Raw genomic sequence first — 15,939 nt, 5'->3', positions numbered from 1 at the left:
TGGGAGGTGGTATCCTTCACTGAGATCAGGAAAGGAAGACATAATGGGGAGGAAGATGACACATTCAGATTTTGATGGGGAGACGTCAGGGTCCCCCTTGTAGGGAGCCAGGTGGAGATGCTCAGTATCCACCTACAGTATTTTTCACTTAGTTGTCCTTCCACTATGTCTCACAAGACACATGCAGGAACTCCCTCCTTCCTTTCTCCCCAGCCCTGGACAGGTGCCCTTTCCACCTGCCTCTTTTGGTCAGTTACTGCTGTTTCCTGTTCTCCTGAGTTAGAAATATTGGCATTATCTGTATGTCTTCTCTCTTTTCCATTTCCTCTGATTATCCATCCAATCCTGTCGATAACATGCCTTGGTTTTGTTCTTCCCTTCTCTCCCCTCCTCAAAACCCTTCATTGAATTACTAGTGCATATAAATCTTCTCTATTCTGCAGTGTTTGATTTGATACTCCTAAGGTTTTGCAAATCTATGACTCTAATTTTTCACAATCTGTGATAATTTGCTTCTTCCTGACCCCCATGCATTAAGTACCAAACAAATCTCTACTGAATTCACAGATAAATTCATATACATATACACTGTTCACAAACATTTTGTAGGGCATGGTTCTCCTCTGGTCCATGATACTCAGGAAAGGCTTTTCTGGATGTTGTCAATTAGTACGAAAAATAAAAAAAATCAGACTCTTTAATTTTGACATACCCTGTGCCTCTTTATCTGTCTGTCTATCTATCTATCTAATTATCTATTTTCTGGAGGTTTTTTAAAAAATTATAAGTCTGCTCTTTAATCCCCATCTCCTATTTCCCCCATTGCCTCACCGACCTCCGCTCTGGTAGTCATCAGTTTGTTCTCTGTATTTAAGAGTCTGTTTCTTGTAATTTGCTTCTTGAATTATTTCTTGCAAGGATGTTTGGTTCTCCATCTGGATTTTAAGTAGTTCAAGTCAGGGGAACCAATTTTCCTTCCATTTCTTTTCTTTCCCCTCTCTCTCCCTTCCTCTCTCTAAATCCCTGGGTTTGGGAGAGCATAAAGGGTGCCTGGCTAACTCTTAGCTGTGGCACGAGGTTGAGGCTATCCCCATTACAGGGCATTGCTACGGCACTGAGTATCGTGTCCATGAAGTATCTAAAGATAGTCCTGAACCAACTTCAAGAGTACAGTGCTATCCTCACGGACAAGGGCTCATCATTCATCCTCAAACTAATGAAGGTGATGGCATTCCTGGGAACTCTGCCAGCCTCCCACACAGAGCCTTCTGAAGCATCCCCATCACTCCAGACTTCTCACTTCTCTGAGGCCTTGTGACTCACCTATAAATGCTTGTATTTCCCTCTGATCAACCGTGGGGAAGTTTCATCTTCTTCTCCCTTTCCTGTGCTCCCTTATGCCCATGCTTCAGGCCCTGGTATCACCAGCGGCACCACCTTCCTCCCAGATGTTCACCATTCCACAACCCCATCTTCCCTTCTGGGCCATCTAGCCAATCCATTCCTCTCTGAACCTCCGTTTCCCCATCAGGCAAGGAGGTTAAGAAGAGAAGGCAAGTTTCCCCCTTCCTCCTACAGGAACATCAGCAAAGAGAATGGGGGTTGGTCTGTAACATCATCTACTTAAGCTACAGCAAGATTATTTTCGAGAGCAAGGGAGGCATCGTCACGCATTTGGACAACATCCTGGCTTTGGCGCTCCAACACTACCGCAACTGCGTTGTGGAAAAGGTACTTCCTGCTTATTCTACTTCTCCAGTGTCCCCTCCCTGCCTTCTTTACCCTTCCCCTCCAAGAAAATGCCTGGCCTTGGATGGAACAAGGGGGGTGGGGCTATTGCAGTTCCTTTAGAGGAGGTAAGAAGGAGTCCCTAAAGAATTTTCTTACCTCTTTCATTTGTCCAGAAAATGTGCCCCTAGGGTAGGAGAAGAAGCCTTTCCCAACTCCTGTTCATTTACCATCCAACTAGACATTTTTCAGGAGAACTTACTTGGTAAAAAGACAATAACTTGAGTGATAAGAAAGCTAGCTAGGTCAGTCCTAACTTAAGAGTAAGTATGAGGTGGGAACTCCAGAAAGAGGTTGGTAAGAGGGCTGGACTCTTCCTCCATAAAGAGGCCACAGGCTTTGCTTTCCTAAGCGGTCCTCAGAGGGAAGAGGCAAGATCTCAGCCTAGAGAAAGCTATGGAAGCCTTAGCTTCTTGTCTCCCAGATTTTGTGTAGGTAGTTTTCCCTTAACCCAGGATCATTCCTACCTTGGAAACCCCTGAGCATACCGATTGATTCAGGATAAGAACCTGAAGCTGGAGTACCTGGGCGCCTTGAGCAAGCTAACAAACATCATTAGCAGCCAGCCCGTGGCCTTTCAGTTCAAGTTTGTTCAGAAACTAGAAATTGTAACCTTCATGGTGGTAAGTACAACTCAGGAGGATGATGGTGGAAATGCATGGAGGAGGGAGGGTGGGTCCTCAGGGAAACCATGGGCAGTGCTCCTGGGCTCGGCCTGGAGGAGAAAAGTCCAGATTTTCCAGTGTCCGCTTCCTACTTTATTGTTCCCTTTCCTATCCTCAGGGTGGGTGTGAGTACTGTGGGGAAGGTATGCTTGGGAGTAGGAGAGAAGGGCTGTCCTTCAGAGTTTTTGGAAGTCCCTGAAAATTCTAGATTCTAGTTTCTTGTGAATACAGTGTGGGGTGAGAGGAGGGGGAAGAAGGCAAGAAAAATATGTTCATATCCTCTTGGTCTCTGGGGTGGGGGGTTGGGTGGGTGTATTACAGGAGTTAATCAGGGAGGAGCCATTGAATTCCATCTCCAGCTCCGTTAGGCTGAGGGCGATGAATATCATCACTGACTTCAGGTAATGGGTATTCCAGCCACTCTGTCTTCATGCTTTGAGTGGGTTTCAGTCCTTTATTCCCTAGTCTGTCCCCACCTCATTTTCTGCTTCTGCTTCTAGTCACAGGGGTCTCCAGGCAGTAGTATACATCCACCGTACAATATCTGCCACCTCCTTTCAACAAGATTTTTTTAGATGGGATTTTGGAGCTCCTGGCAGAGACCACCTCTCTCATCTTCACAAGCATTTGCTGTTGCTTCTGGTTCAGGCTTTCTTCTGCTTTCAGGGCTGTTCCTGGCATTGATAAACTTTGTTTACTGTTTCCTTTTTCTTCTTTTGTTTCTTTTTCTCGGTAACTTCTTACTGCCACCTGTCCCTCTCTGAACCTTCCTCAGCTGTTATTCCTGGGCATTACTGTTTCATTACATTTTTGCTACTTCCTCCTGGATCGTAGGAATCTCAGTCCCCTCATAGAGGTGGAAGAAAGAACAGATCTTCTCCGAACATGTTGTAAGAGTGTGCTCTGCCTGCCACCCACAGAAGTTTTGCTGAAGGAGGCATCCAGTTCCCAGGAGGCTGAAGACACTGTGGTGATGAACTCTTTGACGTTTGTCTCTTTGTATTCAGTTTGTTTTTTTTTTTTTAAGAGAGGATGAGAAGTATAGGTTTGGCAGTTACACATAAGGCTATTCTACCTTCTTTGATAAAAATGCAATCATCTGAAAAGGTTACCAGGTCATATAGTCTGAATGTTCCTCATGATATGTACTTCTTTCTTGAGAGCACTCATTGATTACTGCTGTCATACTTTAAAATTCTGGCCCAGAAGTGGACACTCAAATCTAATTTTTAACTGTTATACAATTGAAACCAGTTTGAAAGGTTCAGACATGATTTTACTAAAGGCGCATGGATAAATACGTTTAGAGAGTCCCAGGTGCAAGAGAGCTGAATCCATTTCCCACAGAGCCTCTAGTGTTTCCTTGAGGGAAGGAAGAGCAATTCACTTTACTAATTTGCATTTGTATGTTTAATTCTTAGGAATTCTTTCATGTTCTCTGATTACTCATTTATCTTGATTGGTTGTTCTTGTTTTATTGATGCCACAAACTCTTGATTTTTTTGAGGGTATTAGTAAGAATCTTTAAAAATAAAAGTTTCTATTTACTGAATTAGTTTAGCTTTTTTGAGGGTCAGTTGGTCTGTTTGGGCCTCTTCTTCAGCTGTCTGGTGATCCTTCTTTGTCAGTTCATATTTATTTATATTATATTATTTATATTATGTACCATTCTCTGTATGGTACATACAGAGAAGGCTGAGGTGGGTTTCCTCTGGTTGTATTCCCATGAGGCCTTCCTCAGTGTAGGTATAGTTAGAGAGGGAAGGTATTTTGACAGGATTTGCCCATGTTTGGGGTAGGCTGGGAACTCCCAGTCCACTAGGACAAACTGCACAGGCAGACATTTGTGCTCTGCTGAAAACGACAGAAGAATTGGGTCAAGTTAATAGGAGACAAATGGCACTTTAAATGTTAGGGGAAACTGTGGAGCAGAATTTCTCAAGGAAAGCTTCCTGGGAGAGCTAGAGCACTGAGCTAAGTTTAGAAGGAGGGATGGGGCTGACATCTCAGCAATTCTTTGAGTTCTCTCTTCTCCCCTCAGGATTTGTACAGGGAGACCCTGCAATCCCTTCTAAAGCTAATGGAGACGCTTATTTTTGAGATGCCTTCTCGGATCCAGTACTCCTTGGAGGTCAGTGAGAACCAGCCCTTGAAATTGGTATATTGGTTTCCTAAGGCTGCCGTAACAAAGTATCACAACTGAGTGGCTTCAAACAACAGAAATCTATTCTCTAACAGCTGTAAAGGATGGAAGTCCAAAATCAAGGTATCAGCAGGGTTGCTTCCTACTGGAAGCTGTGAAGGAGCTTCTCTCCTAGCCTCTGGTGATTCCTGGCAGCCCCTGGTGTCCCTTGGTTTATAGACATACCATTGTACATGTGAGTGAAATCGTGTGGTATTTGTCTTTGGCTGACTTATTTTTCTTAGTGTTATTATGCCCTAGATCCTTCCATGTTGTTACAAATAGCAAATAGCCAATAGCAAAATTTCATTCTTTTTTATAGCTGAATAATATTTCACTGTGCATGCATGCATGTGTTTGTGTGTGTGTGTATCTCACATTTTCTTTATCCATTCATCTATCAGTGGACACTTGTGCTGCTTCCATAATTTGGCTAGTATAAATAATGCTGCAATAAATATAGGTTGCATATAACCTTTCCAACTAGCGTTTTTGTATTTTGGGGGTATATACCCAGTATATATACTGGATCATAGGGTAGTTCTATTTTTAATTCTTTTGAGGAACCTTTATACTCTTTCCCAAGTGACTGCACCAGTCTGCATTCCCACCAAATGTCCTTGAGGGTTCCTTTTGCTCTACATCCTCACCAACACTTTGTTGTGTCTTATCTTTTTATTTTAGTTATTCTGACAGGTGTGAGGTGATATCTTATTATTGTTTTAATTTACATTTCCCTGATGATGAGTGATTTTAGCATCTTTTCATATTTCTTTTGGTCATATGCATGTTTTCTTTGGAGAAATGTCTGTTTATGTCTTCTCCTTTTTTTTTTTTTTTAAGATTTTATTTATTTATTTGACAGAGAGAGCCAGAGAGGGAACACAGCAGGGGGAGCAGCAGGCAGAGGGAGAAGCAGGCTCCCCACCAAGCAGAGATTCCGATGTGGGGTTCGATCCCAGGACCCTGGGATCATGACCTGAGCATCATGACCTAAGGCAGATGCTTAACGACTGAGCCACCCAGGCGCCCCTCTTCTGCCCATTTTTAATTGAATTATTTGTTTTGTGTATGTCAAGTTGTATAGGTTCTTTATAAAATTTGGATACTAATCCTTTATGGAATATGTCATTTACATGTATCTTCTCCCATTCCACAGGTTGCCTTTTCCTTTTGTTGATTGTCTCCTTTGCTGTGTGGAAGCTTGTTTTTTTGTTTTGTTTTGTTGATGTCACTCCGATATTTTAATTCTGCTTTTGCTTCCCTTGCCTCAGGAGATATATCTAGAAAAATATTGTGATGGGTAATGTAAGAGACATTACTGCTTGTGTTCTCTTCTAGAATTTTTATGGTTTCAGGTCTCACATTAGGTCCTTAATCCATTTTGAGTGTATTTTTGTATGTGGTGTAAGAAAGTGGTCCAGTTTCATTCTTTTGCATGTAGCTGTCCAGTTTTCCCAATACCATTTGTTGAAGAGGCTATCTTTTCCCCATTCGTATTCTTGCTTCCTTTGTAGAAGATTAATTGACTATATGATCATGGACTTATTTTTGGGCTTTCTATTCTGTTCTATTGATCTGTGTGTCTATTTTTGTGCCTGAACCATACTGTTTTGATAACTAAAGCTTTGCAGTATAACTTGAAATCTGGTATTATAATACTTCAATCTTTTTCTTTTTTAAATTTGCTTTGGGTATTCATGGTCTTTCGTGGTTCCATACAAATTTTAGGATCTTTTGTTTTAGTTCTGTGAAAAATACTTGCATAAAATCTATAGATTGCTTTGGGTAGTATGGACATTTTAACAATATTGGTTTTTCCAATCCATGAGTATGGACTACCTTTCCATTTGTTTGTGTTATTTCAATTTCTTTCATCAGTGTTTTATAGTTTTCAGAGTACAGATCTTTCACCTCCTTGGTTAAATTTATTTCTATTTTTTTTTATTATTTTTTGGTACAATTATAAATTAAGTTGTTTTCTTAATTTCTCTTTCTGATGTTTCATTATTAGTGTATAGAAATGCAACAGATTTCTGTACATTGATTTTGTATCCTGCAATCTTACTGAATGGATTTATCAGTTCTAGTAGATTTTTTTTTTTTTTTGGCAGAGTCTTTTGGGTTTTCTATATATAGTATCATGTCATCTGCAAATAGTGAAAGCTTTACTTCTTCCTTACTTCTTTGGATGCTTTTTATTCTCTTTTCTAATCTGATTGCAGTGATTATGACTTCCAGTGGTATGTTGAATAAAAGTGGTAAGCGCAAACATGCTTGTCTTATTCCTGACCTTAGGGGAAAAGCTCTCAGTTTTTCACTATTAAGTATGATGTTAGCTATGGGTTTTTCATATATGGTCTTTATTATATTGATGTATATTCTCTCTAAACCTGCTTTGTGAAGGGTTTTTATCACGAATAGATGTTGTACTTTGTCAGATGCTTTGTCTGCATCTGTTGAAATGATCATATGGTTTTTATCCTTCTTCTTATTGATGTGATGTATCACATTGATTAATTTGCAAATATTGAACCACTCTGCATCACCAAAATAAATCACACTTGATCATGGTGAATGATTTTTTTAAGGTATTGTTGGATTCCATTTGCTAATATTTGTTGAGGATCTTTACATCTATGTTCAGGGACTTTGGCCTGTAATTCTCTGTATTTGTAATGTCCTTCCTGGTTTTGGTATCAGGGTAATGCTGACCTCAGGGAATCAATTTGGAAGTTTTCCTTCCTCTTCTATTTTTTTTTTTTAAGATTTTATTTACTCACTTGACACAGAGAGAGAGAGAGATCACAAGTAGGCAGAGCAGCAGGCAGAGAGAGAGGAAGGCAAGCAGGCTCTCTGCTGAGCAAGGAGCCCAATGCGGGGCTCAATCCCAGGACCCTGGGACCATGACCTGAGCTGAAAGCAGAGGCCTAACCCACTGAGCCACCCAGGCGCCCCCCTCTTCTATTTTTTAAAATAGTTTCTTTAAATGTTTGGTAGGATTCACCTGTGAAGCCATTTGGTCATGGACTTTCATTTGTTGGGAATTTTTTTGTTTTTGTTTTTGTTTTTATTTTTATTTTTACAGATTCAATATCATTGCTGGTATTCAGTCTGTCCAAATTTTCTATTTCTTCCTGATTCAGTTTTGGGAGGTTATATATTTCTAGGAATTTACCCTTTTCTCCTAGGTTGTCCCAATTTTTTGGCATATAATTTTTCATAATATTCTTTTACAATCCTTTATATTTCTGTGGTATTGGTTGGTATTTCTCCTTTTTCATTTCTGATTTTATTTATTTGAGTCCTCTCACTTTAAAAAAATTTTTTTGATGAGTCTGGTTAAAGGTTTATCAATTTTGTTAATCTTGTCAAAAGCTGGCACCTGGTTTAATTGATCTGTTCTACTATCTCTTATTTCTATTTCATTTATTTCTGCTCTAGTCTTTATTATTTCCTTCCCTCTACTGGTTTGGGGTTTTTTTGTTCTTCTTTTTCAAACTTCTTTAGGTATGAGTTTAGGTTGTTTATTTTAGATTTTTCTTGCTTCTTGAGGTATAAATTTTGCTGTATTGCTATAAATTTGCTATATTTTTTTGCTGTATTGCTATATTGCTATAAATTTCCCTCTTAAAATAGCTTTTGCTGCATCCCAAAGATTTTGGACCATTGTGTTTTCATTTTCATTTGTTCCCCTGTATTTTCTGATTTCTTCTTTGATTTGTTGGTTGACCCTTTCATTGGGTCATACATAGTAGCATGTTATTTTTTTTTAAGATTTTATTTATTTATTTGAGAGAGAGAGAGTGAGCAAGCACACAAGCAAGGCGGAAAGGAAGAAACAGGTTCCCTGCTGAGCAGCGAGCCCAAGGTGGGGCTCAATCCCAGGACCCTGGGATCATGACCTGAGCAGAAGGCAGATGCTTAACCGACTGAGTCAGCTAGGTGCCCCAGTAGCGTGTTATTTAACCTCCATGTATTTGTGTTCTTTCTAGATTTTTTCTTGTAGCTGATTTCTAGTTTCACAGCATTGTGGTCAGAAAAGTTACATGGGGTATGCCTGGGTGGCTCAGTCAGTTGGGCATCTGCCTTATCCCAGGATTCTGGAAACAAGCCCCATGTCAGGCTCCCTGCTCAGCAGAGAGCCCACTTCTCCTTTTCCCTCTGGCCCTGCCACTGCTTGTGCACCATCTCTCTCTTTCTTTTTCAGATAAATAAATAAAATCTTTAAGAAAATAATTAAAGATGCATGGTACAATTTCAGTCTTTTTTAATTTGTTGATTCTTGTTCCGTGGCCTAATGTTATCTATTCTAGGGAATGTTCCTTGTGCACTTGAAAAGAGTGCATATTGTGCTGTATTAGGATGGAATGTTCTGAATAGATCTGTTAAATCCATCTGGTCCAATATGTCATTCAAAGCCATTGTTTCCTTGTTGATTTTGGGTTTGGATGATCTGTTCATTGATGTAAGTGGGGTATTAAAGTTCCCTACTATTATTGTATCTTTAGTGATTACTTCCTTTATATTTGTTATTGTTTTATGTATGTGCTCTCATGTTGGGTGCATAAATGTTTACAATTGTTATATCCTCTTGTTGGATTGTCCTCTTTATGATTATAAAGGGTCCTTCTTGGCCTCTTGTTATAGTCTTTGTTTTAAAGTCCATTTTGTACAATGTAAGTATTGCTAGTCTGGCTTTCTTCTCACATCCATTTGCATGATAAATGTTTCTCCATCTCTTCATTTACAATCTGCATGTGTCTTTAGGTCTGAAATGAATCTCTTGTGGACAGCCTATCGGTGGGTCTTATTTTTTAACTATTTTATCACCCTATGTCTTTGATTGGAACATTTAGTCCATTTACATACAAAGTAATTATTGATTGTTACGTACTTACTGTATTTTTATCACTTTTTAATGGTTGTTTTTGTAGTTCTTCTCTGTTCCTTTCTTCTTTTGCTTTCTTCTCTCATAATAAGTTGGGCTTCTTTCATGATATACTTGTATTCTTCTCTCCTTATTTTTGCATGTCTACTATTGGTTTTTGATTTGTGTTTACCATTAGGTTTGTATATAAAATCTTCTGCATATAACAGTCTATATTAAGTTGATGGTCGCTTAAGTTTGAACTCCCCCATCCTTTTACTTTATGAGACCCTGACTGAGTTTTACAGATATACTTTTTTTCATATATACTTTTTTTTTAAGATTTTACTTGTTTATTTGACAGACAAAGATCACAAGTAGGCAGAGAGGCAGGCAGAGAGAGAGAGGAGGAAGCAGTCTCCCTGCCGAGCAGACAGCCCGATGCGGGACTTGATCCCAGGACCCTGAGATCGTGACCTGAGGCAAAGGCAGCGGCTTTAACCTACTAAGCCACCCAGGCACCCCCATATATACTTATTTTTACTGCTTTTGTGTATCCTACTTTTCTTGCTCTTACTTATGAAAAAACCTTTCTACTCAAAGAGTTTCCTTTAACATTACTCATAGAACTGGTTCAGGGGCCATGGATTCCTTTAATACTTATTTGTCTGGGAAACTCTCTCTCCTTCTAATCTGGATGGTAGCATTGCTAAATAGAGTATTCTTATTGGCTGCAGATTTTTTCCTTTCAGCATTTTTGAGTCTATCGTGCCACTCACTCTCTTCTGGCCTGCAATGTTTCAGCTAAAAAGTCTGCTGAGAGCCTTAATGGATTTCCCTTGTATATAACTTTTCTATTGTTGTGTTTAAAATTCTCTCTTTATCACTACTTTTGCCATTTAATTACTATGTTTCTTGGTGTGGACCTCCTTGGATTGATTTTGATGTTGTGCCTCCTAGATCTGGATTTCTGTTTCCTTCCTCAAATTGGTAAGTTTTCAGTTATTATTTATTCAGACGAATTTTCTGCCCCCTTTTCTCTCTCTTCTTCTGAGATCACTATAATGCAAATGTTATACTGGGTATTGTCACTGTAGTGACACTATAGTCTACTTTCATTTTGTATAATTTTTTTTTTCTTTCACCTGGTTATCTTGATTGCTTTTCAATAGTCTGTCCTCCAGGTCAATGATTTGTTCTTCTGCTTCCTCTAGTCTGCTATTAATTCCATCTAGTGTATTTTTAATTTCATCTATTGTATTATTCATCTCTAATTCATTCTTTTAATTTCTTTGTTAAGAGTCTCACTGATGTCCTCCACTCTTGTGTCAAGTCTGTCTTTAGGAACATTATTTTTATTAGTATCATTTTTTGAAAGATTTTATTTGTTTTGTGATAGAGAAAGAAACAGTGAGAGAAGGAACACAAGCAGAGGGAGTGGGAGAGGGAGAAGCAGGCCTCCCACTGAGCAGGGAGCCTGATGCGGGGCTCAATCCCAGGACCCTAGGATCATGACCTGAGCCAAAGGCTGACGCCCAATGACTGAAACACCCAAGCAGGCGCTCCATGAGCATTACTTTAAATTCTCTATCAGACATATTACTTATCACCATTTCACTTTGGTCTGTTGCTGTGATTGTTTCCTGTTCTTTCATTTGGGACATATTTCTCTGTCCCCTCCTTTTGTGTAACTTGCTATGTCTGTTTCTGTGAGTTAGGAAAGTCAGCTATGTCCCCTACTCTTGAAAGTAATGGCCTTATGAATAAAAGGTCCTGTAGTGTTCTGCAGTGCCCTGTAGTCCCCTGTTCACCAGAGTCTGGTGATAAATATTTGGCACACATCACACATAGGAGATACCTATGTGTGATGTGTGTACCTATGTGTGATATGTGTACCTGTCTGTCGTGGCTGAGTTGCTTTTGCCTTCAATCCAGTCCTCTGCAATGGCAGATGGGTATTTGCCTGTTGTGGGTGGGGTTTGGCCCCTGTGTGGTTAGTACACCAGTCTGGTGCCACCTTGGGCTTGAACTGAATCAGACCAGGCATTTTTCAGACATGCAATAGCACCAAACTTCAAAGTACATTCCCTGTGTTGTCCCTAAGAAGTTTTCATGGATGGGGAGGGCCTGTGGTCCCACCAGCTGCCCGCCTGCCACCCACAGCTGGGGCAACAGTTTGACTGGTGTGTGTACTGATCTTTCCCTCTTCCCAGGGTTGAAGTCACTTTGGAGTAGTGCTAGCTGCTTGTACACTGCCAAGCTTGTGTCACTACTCTGGATGGGGTCAGGCCAAGAGTACATTGGAGGAGGCGGGTCTGAAATATGCTCAGGGCAGAAAGTGCAGTGTTCACAGATTTTGTGAACTGGTCCTCTTGGGGAGGGGACCCACAGCACTGGGACTGGGGCAGGCCTGGCTGGAGAGAATGGATCTGCAGACCCAGTGGGGAGGGGGCAGAATGTGTGACTTTAGCAAGTGAGGTAGGTAGTGGTGCCTCACTGGTTTTCAGACAGCTGTGTGTTTATTGGGGGTGGGGGGAGGCAGGGGAGAGAAATGGCACCTGTCTACTCCTTTGTTCCTGGAGAAATTTCCCAACAATCTCTGTCCCTCTAGGACACACTCTGAGATTAGTAAACGCTCCCTCCCCAGTGCCCCAGGCATTTTTCAAACTGCTGCTTCTAGCTCCATCTCTGCAGGACTGTTTGTTGTGCTGGCCCTTTAAGAGCACCCTTCTAGCTCTCCCACAGGTAAGTCCTGCTGATGCTTAAAATTCCAGGTCTTAGGTCTGCTGGTTGTAAGAACTGAGGAAATTTGGCCCCTCTGGTTTTCAAACCCAAATGTTATGCGATTTGCCTTCTCTGTGTGGGCTTCCTGGTGTGATAGTCTATTCCTTTCCCTTCTCTGTCCAGGAATCCCTTCCTCCAGTAGACAGTCCCCCAGGTCTGTTTAGCTCCCCACCATATGTCTCCCGTTCTTACGCTCTTTGATCTGGCTGTTCATTACAGGTAGTTGTGGAGTAGTTCTGCCAGCCTTTGGGTCATTTTCAGGGTTATTTACACTGAAGTCAGTGTTATCTGATTGTATCTGTGAGATACAAGACAAGGATATCCACTTTCACCACATTTATTCAACATATTATTGGACGTCCTAGCCACAGCAATCAGACAAGAAAAATAAATAAAAGACATCCAAATTGGTAAGGAAGAAGTAAAGCTTTCACTATTTGCAGATGACAAAATACTATATATAGAAATCCCGGAAGATTTCATTAAAAAAAAAAAAAACACCTACAGAACAGATAAATGAATTCAGTAAAGTTTTAGGATGTAAAACTAATATACAGAAATCTGTTGCATTATTATATACTAATAATGAAGTAGCAGGAAGAGAAATTAAGAAAACAACCTCATTTACAATTGCACCAAAAAATGATAAAATAACTAGGAATCAACCAATGAAGTAAAAAGACTTGTACTCTGAAAACTATAAAACATTGAAGAAAGAAAGTAATTTCATTTCTTAATGTCATTAAATATTCAAACATTCCAGTTGATTGGTTTTTCTCTTAATTCTCTTAATCTATAGATTGTCCTTCTATCATTATTTCCTTGAAATTTATTTGTTGAAGAAACCTAGACATTTGTTCTCTGAATTTTCCACATTCTGGATTGTGCTGATTACATTCTTTAGGGGCCACATAACAAATTCCTCTGTCCAAATCTTTCCTATAAATTGCTAGATCTAGGATATGTTAGATTCTGATTCTGATTATCAGACCTAGATCACGAATCTGATGAATTTTTGGCAAGATTACTTCAGAAGTGGGTGCCTGGGTGGCTCAGTTGGTTGGGCGACTGCCTTCGGCTCAGGTCATGATCCTGGAGTCCTGGGATCAAGTCCCACATCGGGCTCCCTGCTTGGCAGGGAGTCTGCTTCTCCCTCTGACCCTCCCCCTTCTCATACTTTCTCTCTCTCTCAAATAAATAAATAAAATCTTTAAAAAAAAAAAAGATTACTTCAGAAGTAGTCTTTTCTTCTTTTAAGAGGCACATAATGTCTAGTTGTCTTCTGGTGGTGTTCAGATTTTTTATTTTTTTAATTTTATTTCTTTTTAAGATTTTATTTATTTGTTTGACAGACAGAGACCACAGTAGGCAGAGAGGCAGGCAGAGAGAGAGGAGGTAGCAGGCTCTCCACTAAGCAGAGAGCCCAATGTGGGGCTCGATCCCAGGACTCTGAGATCACGACCTGAGCCAAAGGCAGAGGCCTTAACACACTGAGCCACCCAGGCACCCCAGATTTTTAAAAAAGAATTAACATGTAATGTATTATTTGTTTCAGGGATACAGGTCTGTGTTTCATCAGTCTTATACAATTCACAGCACTCACCATAGCACATACCCTCTCCAATGTCCATCACCCAGTCACCCCATCCCTCCCATCCCCCTCCCCTCCAGTAACCTTCAGTTTGTTTGCTGAGATTAAAAGTCTCTTATGGTTTGTCTCCCTCTCTGGTTTCATCTTGATTCAATTTTTTTCCTCTCTTCCCCTATGATCCTCTGCCTTGTTTCTCAAATTCCACATATCAGTGAGATCATAAGATAATTGTCTTTCTCTGATTGACTTATTTTGCTTAGCATAATACCCTCTACTTCCATCCACATCTTTGCAAATGGCAAGATTTCCATTTGATGGCTGCATAATATTTATATATATATATATATATAAATATATATATTATATATATAATATATATAATATACATAATATATATACATTAATATATATATTATATATATATAATATATATATATACCACATATATATATACCACATCTTCTTCATCCGTTCATCTGTCAATAAACATCTGGGCTCTTTCCATAGTTTGGCTATTGTGAACATTATTGCTATAAACATTCGGGTGCAGGTACCCCTTCAGATTACTGCATTTGTATCTTTGGGTAAATATTCAGTAGTGCAATTGCTGGGTCATAGGATAGCTCTATTTTCAACTTTTTGAGGAACTGTTTTCCAGAGTGGCTGCACCAGCTTGCATTCCCACCAATAGTGTAGGAGGGTTCCCCTTTCTCCTCATCCTCGCAACATCTGTCGTTTCCTGACTTGTTCATTTTAGCCATTCTGGCTGGTTTGATGTGGTATCTCATTGTAGTCCTGATTTGTATTTCCCTGATGCTGAGTGGTGTTGAGCACTTTTTCATGTGTCTGTTGGTCATTTGGATGTCTTCCTTGCAGAAATGTCTATTCATGTCTCTGCCCATTTCTTTTTTTTTTTAATATTTATAATTAATATTAATTTTCTTTTTAAAAAGATTTTATTTATTTATTTGACAGAGATCACAAGTAGGCAGAAAGACAGGCAGAGAGGGAGGGGGAAGCAGGCTCCCTGCCGAGCAGAGAGGCTGATGCGGGGCTCGATCCCAGGACTCTAAGATCATGACCTGAGCTAAAGGCAGAGGTTTTAACCCACTGAGCCACCGAGGCACCCCCCTCTGCCCATTTATTGATTGGATTATTTGTTTTTTGGGCATTGAGTTTGCTAAGTTCTTTATAGATTTTGGACACTAGCCCTTTATCTGATATGTCATTTGCAAGTATCTTCTCCCATTCTATTGGTTATCTTTTGGTTTTTTCGACTGTTTTCTTTTGCTGTGCAAAAGCTTTTTTTTTTTTTTTTTAATTTTTTTTTTTCAGCATAACAATATTCATTATTTTTGCACCACACCCAGTGCTCCATGCAATCCGTGCCCTCTACAATACCCACCACCTGGTGCCCCCAACCTCCCACCCCCCACCCCTTCAAAATTCTCAGATCGTTTTTCAGAGTCCATAGTCTCTCATGGTTCACCTCCCCTTCCAATTTCCCTCAACTCCCTTCTCCTCTCCATCTCCCCTTGTCCTCCATGCTATTTGTTATGCTCCACAAATAAGTGAAACCATATGATAATTGACTCTCTCTGCTTGACTTATTTCACTCAGCATAATCTCTTCCAGTCCTGTCCATGTTGCTACAAAACTTGGGTATTCATCCTTTCTTTTTTTTTTTTATACTGATGAAGTCACAATAGTTCACTTTTGCCCTTGCCTCCCTTGCTTTTGGTGATGTGTCTAGGAAGAAGTTGCTGCAGCTGAGGTCAAAGAGGTTGCTGCCTATGTTCTCCTGAAGGATTTTGATGGATTCCTGTCTCACATTTAGGTCTTTCATCCACGTTGAGTCTATTTTTGTATATGGTATAAGGAAAAGGTCCAGTTTCATTCTTCTGCACATGGCTATCCAATTTTCCCAACACCATTTGTTTAAGAGACTGTCTTTTCTCCATTGGATATTCTTTCATGCTTTGTTGAAGATGAGTTGACCATAGATTTGAGGGTCCATTTCTGGGCTTTCTGTTATGTTCCATTGATCTATTTGTCTGTT

General features: G+C 40.0%; 1 protein-coding gene across 12 annotated transcripts in view; it reads left to right on the top strand.

The window, feature by feature from the left end:
* Positions 1-15,939, top strand: part of LOC125106256 (maestro heat-like repeat-containing protein family member 1) — an 82,725-nt gene that overhangs the window by 38,531 nt on the left and 28,255 nt on the right. For all 12 annotated transcript variants that reach the window (XM_047740067.1, XM_047740073.1, XM_047740069.1 and 9 more), the window contains 6 exons: positions 1,100-1,222; positions 1,579-1,731; positions 2,289-2,411; positions 2,775-2,854; positions 3,288-3,423; positions 4,495-4,584. In XM_047740067.1, coding sequence (XP_047596023.1) covers positions 1,100-1,222; positions 1,579-1,731; positions 2,289-2,411; positions 2,775-2,854; positions 3,288-3,423; positions 4,495-4,584 — 705 coding nt within the window. The remainder of the gene's footprint in view (positions 1-1,099; positions 1,223-1,578; positions 1,732-2,288; positions 2,412-2,774; positions 2,855-3,287; positions 3,424-4,494; positions 4,585-15,939) is intronic.

The sequence above is a fragment of the Lutra lutra genome, chromosome 8, assembly GCF_902655055.1.
Source record: "Lutra lutra chromosome 8, mLutLut1.2, whole genome shotgun sequence".
Taxonomy (NCBI): domain Eukaryota; kingdom Metazoa; phylum Chordata; class Mammalia; order Carnivora; family Mustelidae; genus Lutra; species Lutra lutra.
The sequence above is the reverse complement of the archived record's forward strand: the minus strand, read 5'-3'. Positions and strand labels throughout refer to the sequence as shown.